The sequence below is a fragment of the Salvelinus namaycush genome, chromosome 22, assembly GCF_016432855.1.
Source record: "Salvelinus namaycush isolate Seneca chromosome 22, SaNama_1.0, whole genome shotgun sequence".
Taxonomy (NCBI): Eukaryota; Metazoa; Chordata; class Actinopteri; order Salmoniformes; family Salmonidae; genus Salvelinus; species Salvelinus namaycush.
In genome coordinates this window covers 32,129,763-32,156,012 of record NC_052328.1, presented here as the reverse complement: position 1 = coordinate 32,156,012, position 26,250 = coordinate 32,129,763, and the positions used below count along the sequence as shown (strand labels likewise).

Genomic DNA, 26,250 nt, shown 5'->3' with positions numbered 1-26,250 from the left:
ATACAGGCAGCCCAATTCTCATATTTTGCCAGATTATTGGCAAAGGATCTATTAATAATTAGGCAAAATATCAAAATTGGACTGCCTGTGTAAACGCAGCCTTAGATAGTATGGTGTAACTAACTAGGTTTCACTTTTGCCGGCCTGTAAAATCACCTGTTCATCATTAAAATGCAATAACCTCCAGGCTTGCTGAACTCTGTGGTAATTAGTGTGGGAGCAGGTGAGACCCCAGGGCAGTATTGATCCAGACATCACAGCATGTATAGGTATGTCTGTGGCCTTACAGGAGATGGAGACCTATATGCTGCTTAGTTCAAACACCTCCCCTGACCTTACAGATCTCTGAACACAGGACCATGACTAGGTACGGGGGGGGGTATGTGTCTACACACCCTTTACATGAGCCATTGACATTGTCCTCAAACACTGCCCTTTACAGAAGCGCTCCGTATGCATCTCCAAGCAGTGTGTGTCTCCTGTCCACCGCAGTAGTCTACTCCCAGGATGTGTGGAAGCACGGCAGCCAAGTATAGGTCACAGCAACCTTGTGTGGATGTGTGTGTGTGGTACCTCTTGCTGCTGCAGCCTCATGTCAGCGACCTCCTTCTGGTCGTCACTGTGCAGCCTGTGGAGCTCCTCACAGCTCTGCTTCAGGTGGTTGTGTTCCCTGACCAGCTGAGCGTGGTCTCTCCTCAACACCTCCAGCTCCTCCTTCAGCTGAGACTGGTCTCCGAACACACGGCTGTGGAGCATACTGGAGACAGAGGTCAAAACTGGGGGAGGGGAAGACACTGATGGCACATCCCTTAACACGGTCCGAATAGAGATTCTCCATGATCACATGGTAGTCAGACTAACACCAAACTGTCCTCCTGACTACAGAGTCTGGCTGCTTGGTGTTGTAGGCATGGAGTCGATAATAAAGGCAGCTCTACTGTTTTAAAGTTTGGTTCTCCTCTGTGTGTCTCACAAAAATCCCTCATGGACAACCCCACACAGAGCTCCCGAGCGCCGCCCCCTTCCCATAACACTGTTGGATTTTCAAATCTAAACAACGTGAAGTCTCAATCCCCCAGGAAAAAAAAAAAAAAAACATTGGAGAGAACCAATCAAAGCTCAGCCCATTATTGCGCCAATACTGCTACATAGCTGATGCTGGCTACATAGCCGATGCCTGCTGGACTGTTCATTTATCACGGTCCTCCACTTTGGGGCTCTAGCCACTTTGGGGCTCTAGCCCCAAACACAGGCCCTGTGTGTAGTTAACCGACCCTCTCTGCCCATTCATCGCCATTTTACATGTTGTTGTTGACTTAGCTGATTAGCTGTTGTTGACTTAGCTAGCTCTCCCAATCAACACCTGTGATTGCTTTATGCCTCGCTTTATGTCTCTCTCAAATGTCAATATGCCTTGTATACTGTTGTTTAGGATAATTATCATTGTTTTAGTTTACTGCGGAGCCCCTAGTCCCACTGTACATGCCTTAGATACCTCCTTAGATACCTCTTAGATACCTCCCACACATGCGGTGACCTCACCCAGTATAAAACAGCGTGTCCAGCAATGCAACCTCTCTTATCATCACTCAGTGCCTGGGCTTACCTCCACTGTACCCGAACCCCACCATTGCCCTGAATCTATTCTACCACGCCCAGAAATCTGCTCCTTTTATTCTGTCACCAACGCACCAGACGACCAGTTTTGCAAGCCTTTAGCCGTACCCTCATCCTACTCCTCCTCTGTTCCTCGGGTGATGTGGAGGCTAACCCAGGCCCTGCGTGTCCCCAGGCGCTCTCATTTGTTGACTTCTGTAATCGAAAAAGCCTTGGTTTCATGCATGTTAACATCAGAAGCCTCCTCCCTAAGTTTGTTTTACTCACTGCTTTAGCACACTCCACCAACCCCGATGTTCTAGCCGTGTCTGAATCCTGGCTTAGGAAGGCCACCAAAAATTCTGAGATTTCCATACCCAACTACAACATTTTCCATCAAGATAGAACTGCCAAAGGGGGAGGAGTTGCAATCTACTGCAGAGATAGCTTGCAAAGTTCTGTCATACTTTCCAGGTCTATGCCCAAACAGTTCGAGCTTCTATTTTTAAAAATTAATCTCTCCAGAAAAAAGTCTCACTGTTGCCGCTTGCTATAGACCCCCCTCAGCTGCCAGCTGTGCCCTGGACACCATATGTGAATTGATTGCCCCCCATCTATCTTCAGAGTTCGTTCTGTTTGGTGACAAACTGGGATATGCTTAACACCCCAGCAGTCCTACAATCTTAGCTAGATGCCCTCAATCTCACACAAATGATCAAGGAAACCACCAGGTACAACCCTAAATCCGTAAACATGGGCACCCTCATAGATATTATCCTGACCAACTTGCCCTCCAAATACACCTCCGCTGTTTTCAATCAGGATCTCAGCGATCACTGCCTCATTGCCTGCATCCGCTATGGGTCCGCGGTCAAACGACCACCCCTCATCACTGTCAAACACTCCCTAAAACACTTCTGCGAGCAGGCCTTTCTAATCAACCTGACCTGGGTATTCTGGAAGGATATTGACCTCATCCCGTCAGTCGAGGATGCCTGGTCGTTCTTTGAAAGTAATTTCCTTACCATCTTAAATAAGCATGCCCCTTTAAAAAAAATGTAGAACTAAGAACAGATATAGCCCTTGGTTCACTCCAGACCTGACTGCCCTTGACCAGCACAAAAACATCCTGTGGCGGACTGCAATGGCATCGAATAGTCCCCGCGATATGCAACTGTTCAGGGAAGTCAGGAACCAATATACACAGTCAATCAGGAAAGCAAAGGCTAGCTTTTTCAAACAGAAATTTGCATCCTGTAGCACTAACTCCAAAAAGCTTTGGGACACTAAAGTCCATGGAGAACAAGAGCACCTCCTCCCAGCTGCCCACTGCACTGAGGCTAGGAGACATGGTCACCACCGATAAATCCATGATAATAGAACATTTCAATAAGCATTTCTCTACGGCTGGCCATGCTTTCTCCTGGCTACCCCAACTCCGGCCAACAGCTCCGCACCCCTCGCAGCTACTTGCCCAAGCCTCCCCAGCTTCTCCTTCACCCAAATCCAAAACCTGGACCCCTACAAATCAGCTGGGCTAGACAATCTGGACCCTCTCTTTCTAAAATGATCTGCCGCCATTGTTGCAACCCCTATTACCAGTCTGTTCAAACTCTCATTTCGTCCGAGATCCCTAAAGATTGGAAAGCTGCCGCAGTCATCCCCATCTTCCCCTTTACAGACCTATATCCATCCTGCCCTGCCTTTCTAAAGTCTTTGAAAGTCAAGTTAATAAACAGATCACTGAGCATTTCAAATCCCACCGTACCTTCTCCGCTGTGCAATCCGGTTTCCGAGCTGGTCAAGAGTGCACCTCAGCCACGCTCAAGGTACTAAACGATATCATAACCGCCATCGCTAAAAGACAGTACTGTGCAGCCGTCTTCATTGACTTGGTCAAGGCTTTCGACTCTGCCAATAAGAATACGGTGATTGACAGACTCAATAGCCTTGGTTTCTCAAATGACTGCCTCGGCTGGTTCACCTACTACTTCGCAGATAGAGTTCAGTGTGTAAAATCGGAGGGCCTGTTGTCCGGACCTCTGGCAGTCTCTATGGGGGTACGACAGGGTTCAATTCTCAGGCTTACTCTCTTCTCTGTATATATCAACGATGTTGCTCTTGCTGGGGGTGATTCCCTGATCCACCTCTACACAGACAACACCATTCTGTATACATCTTGCCCTTCTTTGACACTGTTAACTAACCTCCAAACGAGCTTCAATGCCATACAACACTCCTTCCGTGGCCTCCAACTGCTCTTAAACGCTAGCAAAACCAAATGCATGCTCTTCAACCGTTCGCTGCCCGCACCCGCCCGCCCGACTAGCATCACTACTCTGGATGGTTCTGACCAAGAATACGTGGACAACTACAAATACCTAGGTGTCTGGCTAGACTGTAAACTCTCCTTCCAGACTCATATCAAACATCTCCAATCCAAAATCAAATCTAGAATCAGCGTCCTATTTCGCAACAAAGCATCTTTCACTCATGCTGCCAAACATACCCTAGTAAAACTGACTATCCTACCGATCCTCAACTTCGGCGATGTCATCTACAAAATAGCTTCCAATACTCTACTCAGCAAATTGGATGCAGTCTATCACAGTGCCATCCGTTTTGTGCGACCTGTATGCTCTCGTCGGCTGGCCCTCGCTACATATTCGTCGCCAGACCCACTGGCTCCAGGTAATCTATAAGTCTATGCTAAGTAAAGCTCCGCCTTATCTCAGCTCACTGGTCACGATAACAACACCCACCCGTAGCACGCGCTCCAGCAGGTATATCTCACTGGTCATCCCCAAAGCCAACACCTGCTTTGGCCGCCTTTCCTTCCAGTTCTCTGCTGCCAGTGACTGGAACAAATTGCAAAAATTGCTGAAGCTGGAGACTTATATTTCCCTCACTAACTTTAAACATCAGCTATCTGAGCAGCTAACCGATCGCTGCAGCTGTACATAGCCCATCTGTAAATAGCCCACCCAATCTACCTACCTCATCCCCATATTGTTTTTATTTACTTTGCTGCTCTTTTGCACACCAGTATCACTACTTACACACCATCATCTGCTCATCATCTGCTCATCTATCACTCCAGTGTTAATCTGCTAAATTGTAATTACTTTGCTACTATGGCCTACTTATTGCCATACCTCCTCATGCCATTTGCAGACACTGTATATAGACTTTCTTTTTTCTATTGTGTTGACTGTACGCTTGTTTATTCCATGGGTAACTCTGTTGTTGTTTCTGTCGCACTGCTTTGCTTTATCTTGGCCAGGTCGCAGTTGTAAATGAGAACTTGTTCTCAACTAGCCTACCTGGTTAAATAAAGGTGAAATAAAAATAAATAAAAACACCAGATGCCTGTCCAGGGCCCGCTTCCCAAAAGCCTCAAGGCTAAGTTCATCGTTAGAACCTTCGGAAGAGCATCTGTAAATTTCCGAGCCGTTTCCCAGAACCATTTTTATTAACGGTGGACTTGAAATCGCTCGTAATGTAACACCTGCCTCAGAGCACTCTTACAACAGCTCAGTGTGTCGTTAGATCACTGTCACTTTACACACAGAAGACCTCAGCTAGACAAATAATGAAATTGTCTGACAGCCAAAAACATCATAGTTGAATATAAATAGAATAACAAGCGAAGCAAGAAATAAAAACTGAGATAACAAAATTATATAATAGTTTGATATCACTTTCATGTATGTGCAATCGATAGACCTACCTAGTACTAAGACATTAGATATATTGAAGCGGCTCAGATGTAACCTAACGTATTTCCCTGTAGCCTAACCAATAACCTAAAGGTCAACATATTAGGTCTATGGCAACGTCACTTCACTTGCTACCTCATGCGTCATTATTTAAATTGTAGAATATCTATAAGTCTACTTGAAGCTCAATTCCTGCCATCCATTAGCATACAATGATTTGTTGAATAATTTGAAGAACCATTGTCATCATTCTATTTTTGTCACGTTGACATTTTCTAATGAGGGAACGAGGGACTTGACTTTGGCTTTATTCATTCATTCTTGCTCACACAAACACACACCTTTAAATTATAGTTCAGGATTTAGGCAACGAAGCCCTTTATCTACTTCCCCAGAGTCAGATGAACTCATGGATAGCATTTTTATGTCTCTGTACCCAGTATGAAGGAAGCTAGAGGTAAACTCAACAAAAAAAGAAACGTCCCTTTTTCAGGACCCTGTCTTTCAAAGACAATTGGTACAAATCCAAATAACTTCACAGATCTTCATTGTAAAGGGTTTAAACACCGTTTCCCATGTTTGTGCAATGAACCATAAACAATTAATGAACATGCACCTGTGGAATGGTCGTTAAGACAGCTTACAGACGGTAGGCAATTAAGGTCACAGTTATGAAAACTTAGGACACTAAAGAGGCCTTTCTACTGACTCTGAATAACACCAAAAGAAAGATGCCCAGGGTCCCTGCTCATCTGTGTGAATGTGCCTTAGGCATGCTGCAAGGAGGCATGAGGACTGCAGATATGGCCAGGGCAATAAATTGCCATGTTCGTACTGTGAGACGCGTAAGACAGAGCTACAGGGAGACAGGACGGACAGCTGATCGTCCTCGCACTGGCAGACCACATGTAACAACACCTGCACAGGATCGGTACATCCAAACATCACACCTTCGGGACAGGTACAGGATGGCAACAACAACTGCCCGAGTTACACCAGGAACGCACAATCCCTCCATCAGTGCACAGACTGTCCGCAATAGGCTGAGAGAGGCTGGACTGAGGGCTTGTAGGCCTGTTGTAAGGCAGGTCCTCACCAGACATCACCGGCAACAACGTCACCTATGGGCACAAACTCACTGTCGCTGGACCAGACAAGACTGGCAAAAAGTGCTCTTCACTGACGAGTCGCGGTTTTGTCTCGCCAGGGGTGATGGTCGGATTTGCGTTTATTGTTGAAGGAATGAGCGTTACACCGAGGCATGTACTCTGGAGCAGGATCGATTTGGAGGTGGAGGGTCCATTATGGTCTGGGGCGGTGTGTCACAGCATCATCGGACTGAGCTTGTCATTGCAGGCAATCTCAATGCTGTGCATGGGAAGACATCCTCCCTCATGTGACACCCTCATCCTGACACGACCCTCCAGCATGACAATGCCACCAGCCATACTGCTCGTTCTGTACGTGATTTCCTGAAAGACAGGAATGTCCGTTTTCTGCCAAGGCCAGCAGAGAGCCTGGATCTGAATCCCATTGAGCACGTCTGGGACCTGTTGGGCTAGGGCCATTCCCCCCAGAAATGTCTGGGAACTTGCAGGTGCCTTGGTGGAAGAGTGGGGTAACATCTCACGGCAAGAACTGGCAAATCTGGTACATTCCATGAGGAGAAGATGCACTGCAGTACTTAATGCAGCTGGTGGCCACACCAGACACTGACTGTTACTTTTGATTTTGACCCCCCCTTTTTTCAGGGACACATTATTCCATTTCTGTTAGTCACATGTCTGTGGAACTTGTTCAGTTATGTCTCAGTTGTTGAATCTTCTTATGTTCATACAAATATTTACACATGTTAACTTTTTATGGCTGCAGGGGCAGTATTGAGTAGCTCTGATTAAAGGTGCCCATTTCAAACGGCCTCGTACTCAATTCTTGCTCGTACAATATGCATATTATTGTTATTATTGGATAGAAAACACTCTAGTTTCTATAGCCGTTTGAATTATGTCTCTGAGTGGAACAGAACTCATTCTACAGCACTTTTCCTGATATGGAGTGAGATTTCAGAAATCTTGGCCTCTGGTCCCAGGTCAGTTTTAATGTCCCTGTAAATGCTATGAGGATACAAACACTGCCCACGCCTTCCTCTAGATGTCAGTAAGTGGTGACAATTTGAATGGAGTCGATTGCGCAATCAGGGCCTGTATAAAAGGCCAAAGACCGGATGTACCGTTCTTTTGCTCCCTGCGCCTGACGCACGATGGACGTCGGACCTGCTCTCTTTCCAAGCGTTGGTTTAGCCACTTCTAAATCGCCGGTCATGTTTTTACTCGTTATAGGTGTTAAAAACATCATAAGGTAGTTAATTTAAACCGTTTTATAGCAATTTATATCCGTTTAGTGCGATTTTGAGGCATTGCTTTGTGATGCACTTTGAAGCGCCGGGCACGTTTCCAGTACCGGTCGAACGTTAGTTGCCATTTCGACGGACAAGAGGACATCTTTCGACCAAAAGAAGATTAGACCCGAGAAAGGATACATTGCCCAAGATTCTGATGGAAGATCACCTCATAGTAAGAAATATTTAAGATGATAAATCGTTGTTCTGTCGAAAAATTTTAAACGCATATTCCGCCATTTTTTTTGGTATAGCTTCGCTTGGCGAACCCTGTATTGCACAGTAAGGATAATTTTAGAAATGTAATTCAGCGATTGCATTAAGAACTAATTTGTCTTTCGATAGCTGTCCAACTTATATTTTTTTAGTCAAGTTTATGAATAGTTATTCATGAGACAAGATCACTGTTAAAGATGGCGCCCGACATTTTCAGGCTAGTTTTGCTAGTATTGTCATTGTATAACCACGTTTTTTTGTGGCTAAATATGCACATTTTCGAACAAACTCTATATGTATGTTGTAATATGATGTTACAGGAGTGTCATCGGAAGAATTCTGAGAAGGTTAGTGAAAAAATTAATATATTTTGGCGATGATTACGTTATCGCTCTCTTTGGCTTGAATCAATGCTCGGGTAACGTTTGCACATGTGGTATGCTAATATAACGATTTATTGTGTTTTCGCTGTAAAACACTTAGAACATCTGAAATATTGTCTGAATTCACAAGATCTGTGTCTTTCCATTGCTGTGAGCTGTGTATTTTTAAGAAATGTTTTATGATTAGTAATTAGGTAATACACGTTGCTCTCTGTATTTATTCTAGTCGAGTTGTGATGGTGGGTGCAATTGTAAACTATGATTTCTACCTGAAATATGCACATTTTTCTAACAAAACCTATCCTATACAATAAATATGTTATCAGACTGTCATCTGATGAGGTTTTTTCTTGGTTAGTGGCTATCAATATCTTTATTTGGCCGAATTGGTGATAGCACCTGATGGAGTAAGAAACTGATGGAGTTAGAAAAGTGGTGTCTTTTGCTAACGTGGTTAGCTAATAGATTTACATATTTTGTCTTCCCTGTAAAACATTTTAAAAATCGGACATGTTGGCTTGATTCACAAGATGTGTACCTTTCATATGCTGTATTGGACTTGTTAATGTGTGAAAGTTAAATATTTAAAAAAAATATTTTTTTGAATTTCGCGCCCTGCACTTTGAGCTGGATGTTGTCATAGGTGTACCGACCTCGGGCTTGCAGCCATAAGAAGTTAACTTCTTATGGCTGCAAGGGGCAGTATTGAGTAGCCAGTTAAATTGTGCCCATTTCAAACGGCCTCGTACTCAATTCTTGCTCGTACAATATGCATATTATTATTACTATTGGATAGAAAACACTCTCTAGTTTCTAAAACCGTTTGAATTATTTCTCTGAGTGAAACAGAAGTCATTCTGCAGCACACTTCCTGACCAGGAAGTGGAATGTCAGAAATCGATGCTCTGTTCAACTTCATGCCTATACATGGGCATGACACGTAAGAGTCTACATACACTTCATACACCTTCCCCTGGTTGTCAAGAGGCGGTGAGAGAAAACATTTCGTGTTTATCTTGGTCTGAGGTGGAATTAAAGCTCTTTGTTTGACGTGACCGTCCACTTCCTGTTTCTGGAGCGCGCGAAAGAGGACATGGATTTGCCTTCTGTTTTGCTCTCGTTATGGACGACTAACATCTCCGTCTTAGATTTTATTTGATACATGTGACCATATCATCGTAAAGTATGTTTTTTCAATATAGTTTAATCAGATTATTGACATTTTTTCGGGAGTTTTGCCGTGTTCCGTTCTCTGACTTTGTTTACGTTGGAGAGATCCGTGCCACTTGGCAAGTGCGCTTCCTAAATCGAGAGGGAAAATGAAGGTTCTAAATCCAAACACCGACTGTTCTGGACAAAGGACACCTTGTCCAACATTCTGATGAAAGATCAGCAAAAGTAAGAAACATTTTATGATGCTATTTCATATATCTGTCGAACTGTGTACTAGTCGTGGGCGGCCAACGTTTTGGCTACTCTAAGCTATACCGAAGCTGCATAACGTAATGAAGTTATTTTTAGAATTCTAACACATTTCATTAATAACTAATGGATCTATCATTTCCTATACAACATGTATTTTTTAGTTATGTTTATGAATAGCTATTTGGTCAGAATATGTGTGTCAGAAAAAGTGTCAGTAAAATATCCGAACGTTGTGGGAAATAGTAGCTACGTTAGCATAATGGGTAACCACTGATTTCAGCTCTAAATATGCACATTTTTGAACAAAACATAAGTGTATGTATAACCTGATGTTATAGGACTATCATCTGAGGAAGAAAATCAAGGTTAGTCAAAAATTATATATCTTTTGCCTGTTTGTTACGATCGCTTACTTTTGCTACTGGGAAATTGCTTGTGTTTTTGGCTATTGTGGTACGCTAATATAACGCTATATTGTGTTTTCGCTGTAAAACACTTGATAAATCGGAAATATTGTCTGGAATCACAAGATGCCTGTCTTTCATTTGCTGTACACTATGTATTTTTCAGAAATGTTTTATGATGAGTAATTAGGTATTTGACGTTGGTGTCTGTAATTTTTCTGTCTGCTTTCGGTGCAATTTCTGACTGTAGCTGCAATGTAAACTATGATTTATACCTGAAATATGCACATTTTTCTAACAAAACATATGCTATACAATAAATATGTTATCAGACTGTGATCTGATGAAGTTGTTTCTTGGTTAGTGGCTATTTATATCTTTATTTGGTCGAATTTGTGATAGCTACTGATGGAGTAAAAAACTGATGGAGTAAGAAAAGTGGTGTCTTTTGCTAACGTGGTTAGCTAATAGATTTACATATTTTGTCTTCCCTGTAAAACATTTTAAAAATCGGACATGTTGGCTTGATTCACAAGATGTGTACCTTTCATATGCTGTATTGGACTTGTTAATGTGTGAAAGTTGGTTGGTTTGTGCTGTGGTGGAGATCTTTGTGGGCTATACTCGGCCTTGTCTCAGGATTGTAAGTTGGTGGTTGAGGATATCCCTCTAGTGGTGCGGGGGCTGTGCTTTGGCAAAGTGGGTGGGGTTATATCCTTCCTGTTTGGCCCTGTCCGGGGGTTTCTTCGGATGGGGCCACAGTGTCTCCTGACCGCTCCTGTCTCAGCCTCCAGTATTTATGCTGCAGTAGTTTATGTGTCGGGGGGCTAGGGTCAGTTGGTTATACCTGGAGTACTTCTCCTGTCTTATCCAGTGTCCTGTGTGAATTTAAGTATGCTCTCTCTAATTCTCTCGTTCTCTCTTTCTCTCTGAGAACCTGAGCCCTAGGACCATACGTCAGGACTACCGGGCATGATGACACCTTGCTGTCCCCAGTCCGCCTGGCCTTGCTGCTATTCCAGTTTCAACTGTTCTGCCTGCGGTTACGGAACCCCTACCTGTCCCAGACCTGCTGTTTTCAACTCTTAATGATCGGCTATGAAAAGCCAACTGACATTTATTCCTGATTATTATTTGACCATGCTTGTCATTTATGAACATTTTGAAAATCTTGGCTCTCTCTAATTTTCTCCTTCTCTCTTTCTTTCTCTCGGAGGACCTGAGCCCTAGGACCATACGTCGGGACTACCGGCCGTGGTGACTCCTTGCTGTCCCCAGTCCGCCTGAAAATTATTCATGATTATTATTTGACCATGCTTGTCACTTATGAACATTTTTGAACATCTTGGCATAGTTCTGTTATAATCTCCACCCGGCACAGCCAGAAGAGGACTGGCCACCCCTCATAGCCTGGTTCCTCTCTAGGTTTCTTCCTAGGTTTTGGCCTTTCTAGGGAGTTTTTCCTAGCCACCGTGCTTCTACACCTGCATTGCTTGCTGTTTGGGGTTTTAGGCTGGGTTTCTGTACAGCACTTCGAGATATTAGCTGATGTACGAAGGGCTATATAAAATAAAATTGATTGATTGATTGAACATAATGGATTACTATCAAGTTATCAATTGACTATAAATGATAGACCTGCCAACATGGACGCATTTTACGTAACAACTATGCAATTCTCTGTCCATGTACGAAGGTATGAGATCCGAGTTAAAAGTACGCAAAAATTAATAGGGCCTGATTTATTTTGTTATACATTTTAATAAAAAATACATCCACTGAGTAAATCTAACATCCTGATTCTCTAGCTGCAACACACAGACATGTACATTAGTACATCATTATTTAACGTAGCTGTCTGCCCCTCCTGTTTGTTGTGATGCTGAGTTTGCCGACTGTCAGCTGTAGGTAAACACATGGACAAAACCCTTATCGACTACATGTGTTGTGGAAAGGTAAACACTAATTGTTTCAAGCTAACGTTTGTGGACATTCAGTGGGCTCTAAAGTCCCAGCAGTTCACTCGCATTTGCTAGTGAAAGAAATGCAAATACGAAAAATAACTGGTCGCATGTGCACATTTAATTCTGCATCCCATTAGGTGTATTTTCCACGTAACATTACGAGGATCATGCAACCTGATAGACTAACTAATTATGATCACAAAAGTATAATCCAAAATAAATATAAACATCTTGGCATTAAATGGAGTGGGGAGTTTAGAAGACTGCACGATGAAGAATGAATGAGTGTCTGGTATTAGCTATAGAGGCAATGCTTCTATAGACTCACAAACTGCGCGCGCACGAGCGTGGGGGGGAGTAAACACCAATTCTGAGCGGTGCTACAAGCGCGAGTTGAATCTCCAATTTGCCGCGCACGTCTGTTACTCTAAAAAGTGGAACAGGGTTGGCAGATCTACAACTCCTTAAATCAGATAATCCCCATTACATTTCAATAGAAACACACCATTAGCACATCAATGTTCTTTCAATTAGTGTAATTGCAGCACCAGGCACTTCTCCAGTCTAAGTGAGTAAAACCATGATGCCATACAACCTCTCATTATTCCCATCTAATTACAGTCTATTCAGAAACAGTAGAGGAACAGAGGATTCCTGACATTAGGCTGGGAAGTGTAGTCCAGGACCACTAAACGTCCACCTCTACCCAGACATGACACGTCTTTCTTTCAACAACCCAGTCAGTCAGTCGACCCAATCAATCAGTGATGTGATGGTGGTACTCACTGGTAGAAGTCAGCCTCCTTGACGGCCTCCTCACATCTCTTCAGAGTCTTGGTGTGTTGGTTCTGTAGAGACTGGAGATCTGCCATGGCCCTCATACACTGGTTTTTCAGACGCTCGTAATCATGGCTGGCTTTGGAATTTGGCCTTTGGGGAGACGAGACAATAAGACGCTACACTACATAAGAACTACCAACTGAGACCTGGTCTACAAGGGCAGCCCAATGTCAGTTTAGATATAAGAGTTAGATAGAACCAAGGCATGCAGTTGCTTTGCCTTGCATCAAAATGCAGAGGACCCAAAGGAAAATGCATCCATGAGTCAACGCAGAGCTCAGCAAACTGTATGAAGGGTTCCTAATTTGCACTCTGACTGGAATTTGATTGTCTTGGTACATTTTGTTAAATTCAAAGTACCTCTGATTAAAATGGTAAAATGTCCTAACTGAGTCATGTCAAACTATATCTCTCTCTTCTACACTTCAAATCCATCATAACTGAGTCATGTCAAACTATATCTCTCTCTTCTACACTTCAAATCCATCATAACTGAGTCATGTCAAACTATATCTCTCTCTTCTACACTTCAAATCCACTAGGCGTCCCTCCTGTTCTGAATTGTGTTTTCAACAACCTGGTACCCGGAACTCACGAGGGCGTTCATAAACTGAACAGGATGGTTACCTATCAATTTCTGTCAACAGTACTGATCGTAAAGCCAGATGACAGGGAGGGCAATAGACTTGATAGGACCTTAAATACACTCAGAGGCAGGGCAACTTTGCAACTTTCAGACTACTCTTCATAGCAGTGTCTGCAGTTTGTTGACTAATATCATTGGATTGTAGCCCTTTTCCCTGAGAGCACGTCTGCCTATGAGAGATGAACTCACTATTGTGCATCCCTCTTGATTCTGTACACTGGCTTCAGGAAACAGAATGCTTCATAAAAATGTTTGTAAACATGACCAATCATAAACCGACAGGTCAATATCATCAAAGTAATGACCGACAGAGAGGAATTAACAAAATATTTGTGTCTATCGTAGCAGACAACGTGTGATGTAGTTCAGGTGCTTAGGGACAACACAACAATGGCTGATTTCCTAGAATTGTATGATTAGCTAGATGGTATTCTCTGTCTAAATCTTGCATTTTGACTACTTGTTGCATAGAGACATTCAGTAAAGATGATCTACTCTACTTATGTATAGATGTATTTGACCAATTGTTGGATTAATATATTGATTTACAGAATAAAGACTATCCACTCTGCTCTTCCCTCTCCTCAGTCATGTGGTGGGTGGGGGTTGTCTGTACCTGCAGTCGTCGAAGGTGGTGCCGGGTGATGCCAGGGCCAGGCGCTTGCGGAGCTCGTCCCTCTCACGGGTCACCTGGCGCAGCTGGAACAGGATGGTGTCCAGGTTGTCACCAGCTGGCCGGTTGTCGTTGAGGGCTGGGGGCGGAGACGAGGCTGAGCCGTTACCGGTACCGGGGGGTGAACCTGCAACAGGGAGTATGTCACCACGGGCAAGAGCAGCTCACCGCCACCGGAATACATGGGACAGGAAGGGGAAGGGTTGGGAGAAGATGAAATGGACGCTTGCATCATAATATCAACCAAACACAGAAATACCTAAGGTTATAAAGAAACATTTTATAAGCGCAGTCCTTCATATTGGAAGAGCACTAGAGTTCAGTGAGAATTGATTGAATAACCTCTAACTTTAAGTGATTCTTGATCTGGTTCTCCTGTGTCTCATTCTGGGTAAAATAGGGTTCTACCACAGGTGTATACAGGCCTACCACATCTGACTTGAGTTAAACAAGTTATTTACATAAACAAGAATTAGACTTGCAAGTTGACATTAATGTATTATTCAGATGAAGGCTGAGGTAAGGCACATAAATCTCAAGTTAGGATTTCAGCTAACAAACAAGAAAGAGTAACCTCACTTGAACCTCATGCAACATTGTCAACTTCTACTAGGCCTAATACTGTATTAATGTTGGATATGAGTGCAATGTTTCTCAAAAACCCAGTTACCACCACCAGTAGACTGACAATTATGATTAAACGCAACACAGCAAGTCTGGACTATGACAAAACAAACAAACCTAAAGTGGTTGAGGCCTTGTCCTTGACATTCTCAACCAATTCACTATCAAAGAACTGCTTTAGCACAGCATATTCTGATATGAAATTCCTCTAATATTTTCCATGTAAATATCCACATTTTCCAAGATCCACAAGGCAACAATGCTGGTAATCTCAGACAGCAGCATACTAGAGATGGGATTTATATCTCATAAAACATATTTCTGGAACTTTTTGTCTGTCTGGCTTATGCAGAGTCTCTGGGGCACTTTTATCACGTTGCATTAAGCAATAGATTCATGTAGTCGTACAAAAAGACAATTTAAAAGGTAAATTGAGGAAGTAGAAAATAAAAGATTAATAGTCTACATTGAAATTAATAATTTCCCCTGTTCCCTTAGCTACGATGACATTTGTTCCATCCTTTTATTGACCTACAGATCATGAAAAAAAGCTTGTTTTTTTTCTACTAAGCTGCTGTAGGCCAATAGTCTATCCTAATACTTTCAAATATCCCTTTACCTTTTCTTTGCGTCTCTTCCTTGTGACCACCTATAGGTGAAACACCTGGATCATCTAAACATGACTAAGGTGTGATACAGGACGTGTTTAGTTAGCCTACCAAGGGCTGTTACGATGACTGTATTACCGCCACACCGGCGGTCATGAAGGCAGTCAAATTCCACATTACCGTTTAGTCATGGTAACTAGGCTTCTCCAAGCTCAGATGCTGCTGATGGCCATAAGTAGCCTGCCAAACATGGTAACTGCCTGGTACTCGCCACTCTATTGTCCCTCTAATCACTCTGACATCAATGCAAATATAATTGAAAATCTAAATCAAACAGTTCATGAGAACCCATGAGCTCATGTTGCGCAACATTTCTATAGGCTATGCAATTGCGCGAGAAAACAGTGATGGCCTCCATTAAAAAAAGGATCCCATCAGCTTTCTGTAGGCTAGGCCTACTATATTTATTTCTCAACTTTCCTAATGTTAAGCACGTTGCTTATCTTTACAACAGGAGTATAGCCTACCAGGCTGGCATGACAATAAACCACGGGGAAAAGCGTCCTCCATTCGCTATTTAAGTGCATAGATGACATGTATTGTTTCCCGCTGCCCCCGTTTCGATACAGGTGCATGATAATGGTTCATTCTAAATCAAAACAAATTTCACATATATTATTTAGTATATGTAAAGACAAGATTAAAGTAGTCTGATGGGTGACAATATTAGCCTATCACTTGAGAGCGCTGCATTGTCGCTTCTGTGCGCTGCATTGTCGCTTGTGAATGATGCCCAGCGTGTGCAGTAAGGCAAGAAACAGCTCATGCCTTTTTCAAATCATAGTCACACACTTCATGTAGTCTAGCCCATAGGCCTGCCTATATGTTTTGATAAGGTTTGTATCACAGCTAGAGTAACCAAAAAACTTTAAATTAAGCACATTAATTCTCTTTACAATCGTTGTAGAGCCTAACTGGCATACATAGTCGGCGCGTGAGTTTCAACTTTGGGGAGGATCATTTTTACCATAAAAATGCACCTTTATAATAAAGCATTACATTAATAATCACATTCGCTGTCACTTTTGAGAACAGTGTTTTCCCGCTAACTGCATTTTGGAACATTCGCGCTTACGGCCTTGAGCACATTGCTGCGCTTATAATGTGAAGAAATAGCCTAATAGTTTATCACCATTTTAAGCTAAATGTTCTGATCTGTGGCATCAGCCTAATTGCTTTTAAAATGTTTGATGCAAGTGGTTGTATTCATTTGGGATCTATCGCATCCCACAACTGTCCCAAAGCATGTTTGGAATATTTATTTATTGCATAGAAGGACAAGTTAACCAATAGAATGTCGACTTTTGTACTATGGGGCATAGTAGATTGACATAGGCTAGTACTTTTGCTGTTTGTTAGGCCAACTCACCTTGTTGGTTGATGAAAATTAGGCTAAATGTGGACAATTCTGCTAAACATCTCAAATATGCGCCTCAGAATTTGATAAGAGGGATGCGCAGTTGCGTCCGTCTTCACTTGTAGTCTACTTCTAGCTGAGATGCCTGTGAGAAGGAACCAATCACGTGACGGGCATTGGCTAATAAGAATTGAGATATCTGAGAGAGCCATGTGAGTGAGGTGCTTCGGAGGACGGCAGCTCGGAAAAGGGAATTATAATATTCAGCCCAAAAGCACAACGGCCACTGGCCGCAAAAGGCATGGATTTTTTAGGGAGCATTATGGCCACACAATGGGGATGCCGCCGTGAAATTTGAGGCCTGGTGAGAATATTGTCAAGTGCTTGTCAAATTGTGAATGAGAGACTGATGAAGTGTGTACAAGCCTGCACTGCCTTCCATGCTACTTTTTTCAAATCATCATTAGAGTCGCATCATGCAGCCTTAGAATACATTCCAAATCCAAACATATAGCCCAACGTTTGTATCACAACTAAAGTTGCATAAATAACCTTAGACTAAGCATATAGAAGGACATGTTTCTTTGTTAACCGCTCAACACAAGAATAGCCGCATGTCCGCACTCTCTCGGAAACCGTTTGTAGAAAATATCCCTTTTATTTTATTCAGCTATGTTCAATTGTATTCTTCATACTATAAAAGAATGCCACGGAATACTAAGCTAATCTTGTCTGCTAAATGAACTAGTGTAGGCCACAGCCATATGGCGTAGCCAGAACAGGACAACTCAGAGTATGCCATTTTGTTCTTCTAAAATGTCTTCATTTCATGTTTCTTTAGACCGGTCTAAAATAAATGAAAATGATTTATTGTGATGGTGTAGGCTATATTGAATGGATTTATTCTAGATGTTTCAAAAAGGTCTATATCAGTGGCTTCTAGACTATGTGTGGAAGCAAGGAGATTCTAAACATGTTTATGTTAATTACTGGTCAATTACCATGGGACTGGCAGTTATTTGCTTGACAATCACCGGCTGACAAAATGTCATAACCGCCACAGCACTAACACGGAACCCAAACCGGCTGCGCGCGTGTGCGCTATCGTGCATAAATGTATTTTGTCCCCCTACACCAAACGCGATCACGACACACAGATTAAAATATCAAAACAAACTCTGAACCAATGACATTAATTTGGGGACAGGTCAAAAAGCATTAAATAAGTATGGCAAATTAGCTAGTTAGCTTGCACTTGTTAGCTAATTTGTCCTATTTAGCTATCTTGCTGTTGCTAGCTAATTTGTCCTGGGATATAAACATTGAGTTGTTATTTTACCTGAAATGCACAAGGTCCTCTACTCCGACAATTAATCCACACATAAAACGGCCAACCGAATTGTTTCTAGTCATCTCTCCTCCTTCCAGGCTTTTTCATCTTTGAATTTATATGTTGATCGCATCTAAACTTTCATAGTATTACCACGACGACCGGCAAAACAGTTGGTCTTTCAATCACCCATGTGGTTATAACCAATGAGGAGATGGCACGTCGGTACCTGCTTCTATAAACCAATGACGAGATAGGAGAGGCAGGACTTGCTGCACGTTCTGCATCAGAAAAAGAAAGGAGTTCTATTTTAGCCCTTGGCATCGCAGACGCTTGTTGGCACGCGCGAGCAGTGTGGGTGCAATATTTGAATAACATGGATTTCTAAATGTATTTTGTGACGCTCGCGCACGTGACGTGTCCAGTCTGGTCAGCATGTAAGCCTACACCACGCCTTTCACAGAAGACCCCTCTACCTCCCTTCACCCTCTCTCTCTTTTAGTTTACCCCTCTTTCCCACTCATCCCAGAACAGAAGCAGGCTTGTCAGGTTGGCCGACACAGACCCATCTCTCTCTACCTCTACCTCCCTCCCTCACTTCCCAGAACAGAAACAGAAGGAGGAGCGGGCCAGACCAAGAGACAGACGGACAGGCAGGCAGAGCCAAACAGGCAGGAATTCGGAGGATTATGTGCCATCCTTGGCATCAGGTTGGGCCTTTAAGGGTTTACGTAACACCCAGTGATGCTGAGTCATTTGGACCCCTGTCAAGCTCTGGCACTAAGTGAGTGTTAAGGAGGTAGCATGGTGAACACACACAGAAAATGTCCTAGGCCCAATACTTACCGACACTGCTTAGGGAGCTGCTACTCTCAGAGTCTGAGGGCATGGTGGAGAGAACACTGTATGTAGAGCCTGCAAAGACAGTGAAGAGGTGGAGAAGAAGAGAGTAACCAGTCAAAAAGAAGATCCCCGAAATCAGGTATTTTCCATTGAAGTCGTTCTTGAAACAAATGGTTTGGTTCGTCAATCGATGAATTAATACTGTAAAGTTAGCTTCATAACCCAATACAAATATGCATGAAAATAAATTGACAAATATCTTCTCCTGTACTTATGATTTTAACTCATCTTTATTCATGTCCCCTCTCACTCTCCATGCAACTAGTACAATGCTTTGATGTATATTTCCTGTATGGCCCTGCTAGTCAAGCAGAGTGTCACAGTTAGAAAGGAGAAAATCGCATTCTAAGTCAAGCAGCACATGGAGACAGCACTCAGGACAATGATGCCCTATTTGCATAGTGCTACACACTTCTAAAGGCGCCTGCATGCTTCCCAGCAGAAACAGTTCCAAAAAAGGTCATGCATATATTATGACATTGTGACGTTTTTGTTTGTTTTGTTTGTCTTGTTTTTCAACGAGAGACGACTCGTTTTCAAGCACATTTTTCCGATTGAGAAATACTGGACCAAACATCTTAGTTAGATGTAAAATTGCATGATTAAGAGCTCCTTGACAAAAGGCTGAAACTAATGACTGATTTGAGTTCTTAGATTCATTTTGAAGTACATACTGGCAACGGCATCTCAAAATGGACATTTTTGCTGCTTTATTCTTGTTTTTCAAGCGATGGTCTTTTAAGGGAGTATGCGAGCACACTAGTTTGGTTCGCCTAGCCGACCTGAAGCATGCCGACTCCTTTACGCCCAGAGAGATTTCATTTGATATTTATACGTTTTAGTCATTTAGCAGACGCTCTTATCCACAACTTACAAGAGCAATTAGGGTTAAGTGCCTTGCTCAAGGGCACAGACAGATTTTACCTAGTCGGCTTGGAGATTTGAACCAGTGACCTTTCGGTTACTGGCCCAATGCTCTTAACCACTAGGCTACCTTTTCATGTAGAGGAATCCATAGAGGGAGCTATACAAGGTCATGCTGCTGGACATCACTCCTCTAGCTGCAGCAACAGATTGACTGCCTTTAAGGGGCCACGTAAACATATGAGTTTAACCCTTTGCGGAGTGAGTTCTTAGAATGTCATCATTCTCAGTGTTCCACTTTGGAATTTTTACTTCAGTACAGACTGAATGAGCAGCCCTTGCTGTTGTCATCTTTAAGAATCAGTTAGAAGGTTTGCCATAGTACATAATAGACATACCGTTTAGTGTTCCTCTGAGTATTAAGACAAACAGATATACAATAGCTGGTTATATATAGTCTAATGGGTATATTGTGATCAACTGAGATGTGCCTCTGTCACACTTCAAGCAGGCATAAGACTGCAATTAAAGGAGAAGTTATTTTTTTGTTTACAACCAAATCAATTTGTATTGTAAATGGCATGTTATAGAAGGGTCCAGACACCTTTGTGATTTCACATGTTTTCGATAAAGTTACCCCAAAACAGCAAATCACTTCCTCATCCTCATTGTGTAGTATGGGGGCCCCCAAAATAACAAAATAGCCAAAAACACCTCCAAACATAATTTTAGAAATGGCAAAGCTCTCAGTAAAGTGATGCAGGTCTTTAGATGTTGTACACATGAAATTGTGTCATTCAGAACTTTATCTGTAATGTTATATTCTCTTTTGTGCTACTCGAGCCATTTAATTTTCCATGTAGCCTGCTGCTACAGGTAACTGCCAAAATAAAAGGTAAACACCCCACGTTTTCAATATAAATTGTATCACTCATTACACAAGTGTTCCCTTTATTTTATTTATGTATTTTTTATTTTACCTTTATTTAACTAGGCAAGTCAGTTAAGAACAAATTCTTATTTTCAATGACGGCTTAGGAACAGTGGATTAACTGCCTTGTTCAGGGGCAGAATAACAGATTTTTACCTTGTCAGCTCGGGGATTCAATCTTGCAACCTTAGTTAACTAGTCCAACGCTCTAACCACCTGATTACATTGCACTCCACGAGGAGACTGCCTGTTACGCGAATGCAGTAAGAAGCCAAGGTAAGTTGTTAGCTAGCATTAAACTTATCTTATAAAAAACAATCAATCATAATCACTAGTTAAATACACATGGTTGATGATATTACTAGTTTATCTAGCGTGTCCTGCGTTGCATATAATCGATGAGGTGCGTATTCGCGAAAAAGGACTGTCTTGCTTCAATGTGTACCTAACCATAAACATCAATGCCTTTCTTAAAATCAATACACAAGTACATATTTTTAAACCTGCATATTTAGTTAATATTGCCTGCTAATCTGGCTCGTTGAGAACTCTGAAGACTATTTCTTCCTAACAAAGACAGCCAACTTCGCCAAACGGGGGATGATTTAACAAAAGCGCATTTGTGAAAAAAGCACAATCGTTGCACGACTGTACCTAACCATAAACATCAATGCCTTTCTTAAAATCAATACACAGAAGTATATATCTTTAAACCTGCATATTTTGCTAAAAGAAATCCAGGTTAGCAGGCAATATTAACCAGGTGAAATTGTGTCACTTCTCTTGCGTTCATTGCACGCAGAGTCAGGGTATATGCAACAGTTTGGGCCGCCTAATTTGCCAGGATTTTACGTAATTATGACATAACATTGAAGGTTGTGCAATGTAACAGGAATATTTAGACTTATGGATGCCACCCGTTAGATAAAATACGGAACGGTTCCATATTTCACTGAAAGAATAAACGTCTTGTTTTCAAGATGATAGTTTCCGGATTCGACCATGTTAACGACCTAAGGCTCGTATTTCTGTGTGTTATTATGTTATAATTAAGTCTATGATTTGATAGAGCAGTCTAACTGAGCGATGGTAGGCACCAGCAGGCTCGTAAGCATTCATTCAAACAGCACTTTTGTGCGTTTTGCCAGCAGCTCGTCGCTGTGCTTCAAGCATTGAGCTGTTTATGACTTCAAGCCCATCAACTCCCGAGATTAGGCTGGTGTAACCGATGTGAAATGGCTAGCTAGTTAGCGGAGTGCGCGCTAATAGCGTTTCAAACGTCACTCGCTCTGAGACTTGGAGTGGTTGTTCCCCTTGCTCTGCATGGGTAACGCTGCTTCGAGGGTGGCTGTTCCTGGTTCGAGCCCAGGTAGGAGCGAGGAGAGGGACGGAAGCTATACTGTTACACTGGCAATACTAAAGTGCCTATAAGAACATCCAATAGTCAAAGGTATATGAAATATAAATCGTATAGAGAGAAATAGTCCTATAATTCCTATAATAACTACAACCTAAAACTTCTTACCTGGGAATATTGAAGACTCATGTTAAAAGGAACCACCAGCTTTCATATGTTCTCATGTTCTGAGCAAGGAACTTAAACGTTAGCTTTCTTACATGGCACATATTGCACTTTTACTTTCTTCTCCAACACTTTGTTTTTGCATTATTTAAACCAAATTGAACATGTTTCATTATTTATTTGAGGCTAAATTGATTTTATTGGTGTATTATATTAAATTAAAATAAGTGTTCATTCAGTATTGTTGTAATTGTCATTATAAACAAATGAAAAAAAATGAAAAATTGCCGATTAATTGGTACCGGCTTTTTTTGGTCCTCCAATAATCAGTATCGGCGTTGAAAAATCATAATCGGTCGACCTCTACTCTCAAGTGCTATACAGCCAACTCATATGGTCGCTGGCATTTAGCATAAAAATGACCAAGTATAGATCTGGGACTAGGCTGGGGTAAAGAGTCTGAATATTGAGACGCAATGAGATGAGCTGCTTGCTGTCCCTCTAGCAGAAATGCTGAACAGCAGCAGTCTAGCTGGTCCAGTAATGCCCCTACTTGCATTACAGCGAACACACAGCCTATTATCAGCCAAGCTAGTGGTGCTTTAACCCTGAAGAATACTAGAAGTCAACATAAGTGATACAAAGTTAAAAAAAAAAAACTATGATAGCAACTCATAAATCTCGATAGCGGAGGTGCATTGCTCGGGTCCCCTGGGGCCACAGTCCTGCTGATTACATCACCGATGGCTTTTGACAAGGGACTAATTTCTCCAGGTGTGTGAATTCTCCAGCCAATCAGTATTGGGAGACTGGGAGAGACCAGGGAGACCGGGAAACCAGCAGAATGCTGTGACCACTTGGCAAGCTTACAGTCATCATTAGGCTATAGCTTGTCTTGGGCATGCAGTTGTGTAATATACTGTGATCAGATTATATCTGTACATCCTGAATAATCTTGAGTTATCTCCGAGAGCAGAACACCGTCGCTCCTTTATGAACAAGGTAGGTAAATGTTAACACACCCTGTCTAGACTACATCTTATCATGACATAACATAAAGTAGCGGGAAACACAGGCCTTTGGTCATGCATCAGAGACTGCATTGGAATAGTGACAGAGAAGGGGACGGACGGACGGTAGACCACAGAGAGAGAGGGGGGGTAGAAGACAGAGAGCGAGAGTAGAAGACAGAGTGAGAGGGGGGGGGGGGTAGAAGAGAGCGAGAGGGGGGGGGGGTAGAAGACAGAGAGCGAGAGGGGGGGGGTAGAAGACAGAGAGCGAGAGGGGGGGGGGTAGAGAGAGGGGGGGGTAGATGAGAGGGAGGGGGGGTGGATGACAGGGGGGGGGGGGGGGGGGGGGGGGGCTAGATGATAGAGGAACATTTTACATCTCGCTAGAAATTCATAATGAAACGATCTTAACAGAGAAAAACATCCTCGTGTGGTACCTATATCCCCCCCAATAGAATCCCCATGCTTTAACGATGACAGCTTCTCCATCCTAGAGGGGGAGATCAACCATTTCCAGGCCCCGGGACATGTACTGTACTAGTTTATAGCGACCTAAATGTCAGAACTGAACAAGAGCCCGACAACCTCAGCACACAGGGGGACAACCACCTACTTGGATGTGACAGCTTCCCTCCCCAATACGCCCCCCTTGACACAACTAAGACAACATAAATGGGTCACAACTCCTGCAGCTCTGTCGGACGCTGGGTATCTACAGTTGAAGTCGGAAGTTTACATACATCTTAGCCAAATACATTTAAACTCAGTTTTTCACAATTCCTGACATTTAATCCGAGTAACAATTCCCTGTTTTAGGTCAGTTATGGTCACCACTTTATTTTTAGAATGTGAAATGTCAGAATAATAGGAGAGAGAATGATTTATTCCAGCTTTTATTTCTTTCATCACATTCCCAGTGGGTCAGAAGTTTACATTCACTCAATTAGTATTTGGTAGCATTGCCTTTAAATTGTTTAACTTGGGTCAAATGTTTTAGGTAGACTTCCACAAGCTTCCCACAATAAGTTGGGTGAATTTTGGCCCATTCCTCCTGACAGAGCTGGTGTAACTGAGTCAGGTTTGTGGGCCTCCTTGCTCGCACACGCTTTTTCAGTTCTGCCCACAAATTTTCTATAGGATTGAGGTCAGGGCTTTGTGATGGCCACTCCAATACCTTGACTTTGTTGTCCTTAAGCCATTTGCCACAACTTGGAAGTATGCTTGAGGTCATTGTCCATTTGGAAGACCCAAGCTTTAACATCCTGACTGATTTCTTGAGATGTTGCTTCAATATATCCACATAATGTCCCGTCCTCATGATGCCATCTATTTTGTGAAGTGCACCAGTCCTTCCTGCAGCAAAGCACCTCCACAACATGATGCTGCCACCCCCGTGCTTCACGGTTGGGATGGTGTTCTTCGACTTGCAAGCATCCCCCCTTTTCCTCCAAACATAACAATGGTCATTATGGCCAAACAGTTCTATTTTTGTTTCATCAGACCAGAGGACATTTATCCAAAAAGTACGATCTTTGTCCCCATGTGCAGTTGCAAACCGTAGTCTGGCTTTTTTATGGCGGTTTTGGAGCAGTGGCTTCTTCCTTGCTTAGCGGCCTTTCAGGTTATGTCGATATAGGACTCGTTTTACTGTGGATATAGATACTTTTGTACCTGTTTCCTCCAGCATTGTGAAGAGGATACAGGCTAGTTGATACAGGCTAGAATCAGTGCCTACTGTCATTTCATATTATGAGACAAAAACACCCAAACCCACTCTGCAACGAAGAGTAGCCTACCCGGTGTGCTCGAAAGACTGGCCCCGTCATTAGCAAAAAGAAAGAGCAGGCCAGTGCGAGGGAGAGAGAGAGAGGGGCAGGCAGGACATTGCGAGAGAGAGAGAGCGAGGAGGGGCAGGCAGGACAGCGCGAGAGCGAGGAGGGGCAGGCAGGACAGCGCGAGAGCGAGGAGGGGCAGGCAAGACAGCGCGAGAGCGAGGAGGGGCAGGCAGGACAGCGCGAGAGCGAGGAGGGGCAGGCAGGACAGCGCGAGAGCGAGGAGGGACAGGCAGGACAGCGCGAGAGCGAGGAGGGACAGGCAGGACAGCGCGAGAGCGAGGAGGGACAGGCAGGACAGCGCGAGAGCGAGGAGGGGCAGGCAGGACAGCGAGAGAGCGAGGAGGGGCAGGCAGGACAGCGAGAGAGCGAGGAGGGGCAGGCAGGACAGCGAGAGAGGAGTGGCAGGCAGGCCAGGGCGAGAAAGGAGGGGCAGGCAGAACCGTGCACATACGCAACGTAATCTGCATCTCGCCATGTTTTAATTGTCTAGCATGCCTCACAAATTTACCAAAGTATCTTAAAGTTTGCCTCTTCCGCTCTGGCTTTATTTAAATGACAGAGCTTTCCCCAGGCCTTTATAGCCTTAATAGTCTAGTTAGGCTATAACACAGAAAATAATGTATTGTGATTAGGGATGCGTGATATCGGAATTGGCCGATATTAGCTAAAAATGCCAAGATCAGTATCGGCCCGATGTCTAGTTTAACGCCGATGTGCAAAACGGATGTCAAAGCTGACGTGCATACCTATATAACCTAGGTACATGAAGTAATGACGCCACGTAAAATGTTGCGCTACATGTGCAACACAGCATTCCTAACCTAGCCCACAATGTCTGCTGTGTGGATCAAGCAGTCAACAAGTCGAGCAGTTATTTTAAAGAATAAGAACATTTCAGCGAGACAACTCAAAGATGAAATCCATTAACGCCAAGATAATGGA

At 43.1% G+C, this 26,250-nt stretch overlaps 1 protein-coding gene across 1 annotated transcript in view; it reads right to left on the bottom strand.

Moving 5' to 3' along the window:
- The window catches only part of LOC120017765 (disks large homolog 5-like), a 127,194-nt gene that overhangs the window by 89,995 nt on the left and 10,949 nt on the right, over window positions 1-26,250 (bottom strand). Inside the window, exons 3-5 of the mRNA XM_038960738.1 lie at window positions 14,208-14,361; window positions 12,892-13,035; window positions 574-757 (exon numbers count right to left, since the gene is read on the bottom strand). Of these exons, the coding sequence (XP_038816666.1) occupies window positions 574-757; window positions 12,892-13,035; window positions 14,208-14,361 (482 nt within the window). The remainder of the gene's footprint in view (window positions 1-573; window positions 758-12,891; window positions 13,036-14,207; window positions 14,362-26,250) is intronic.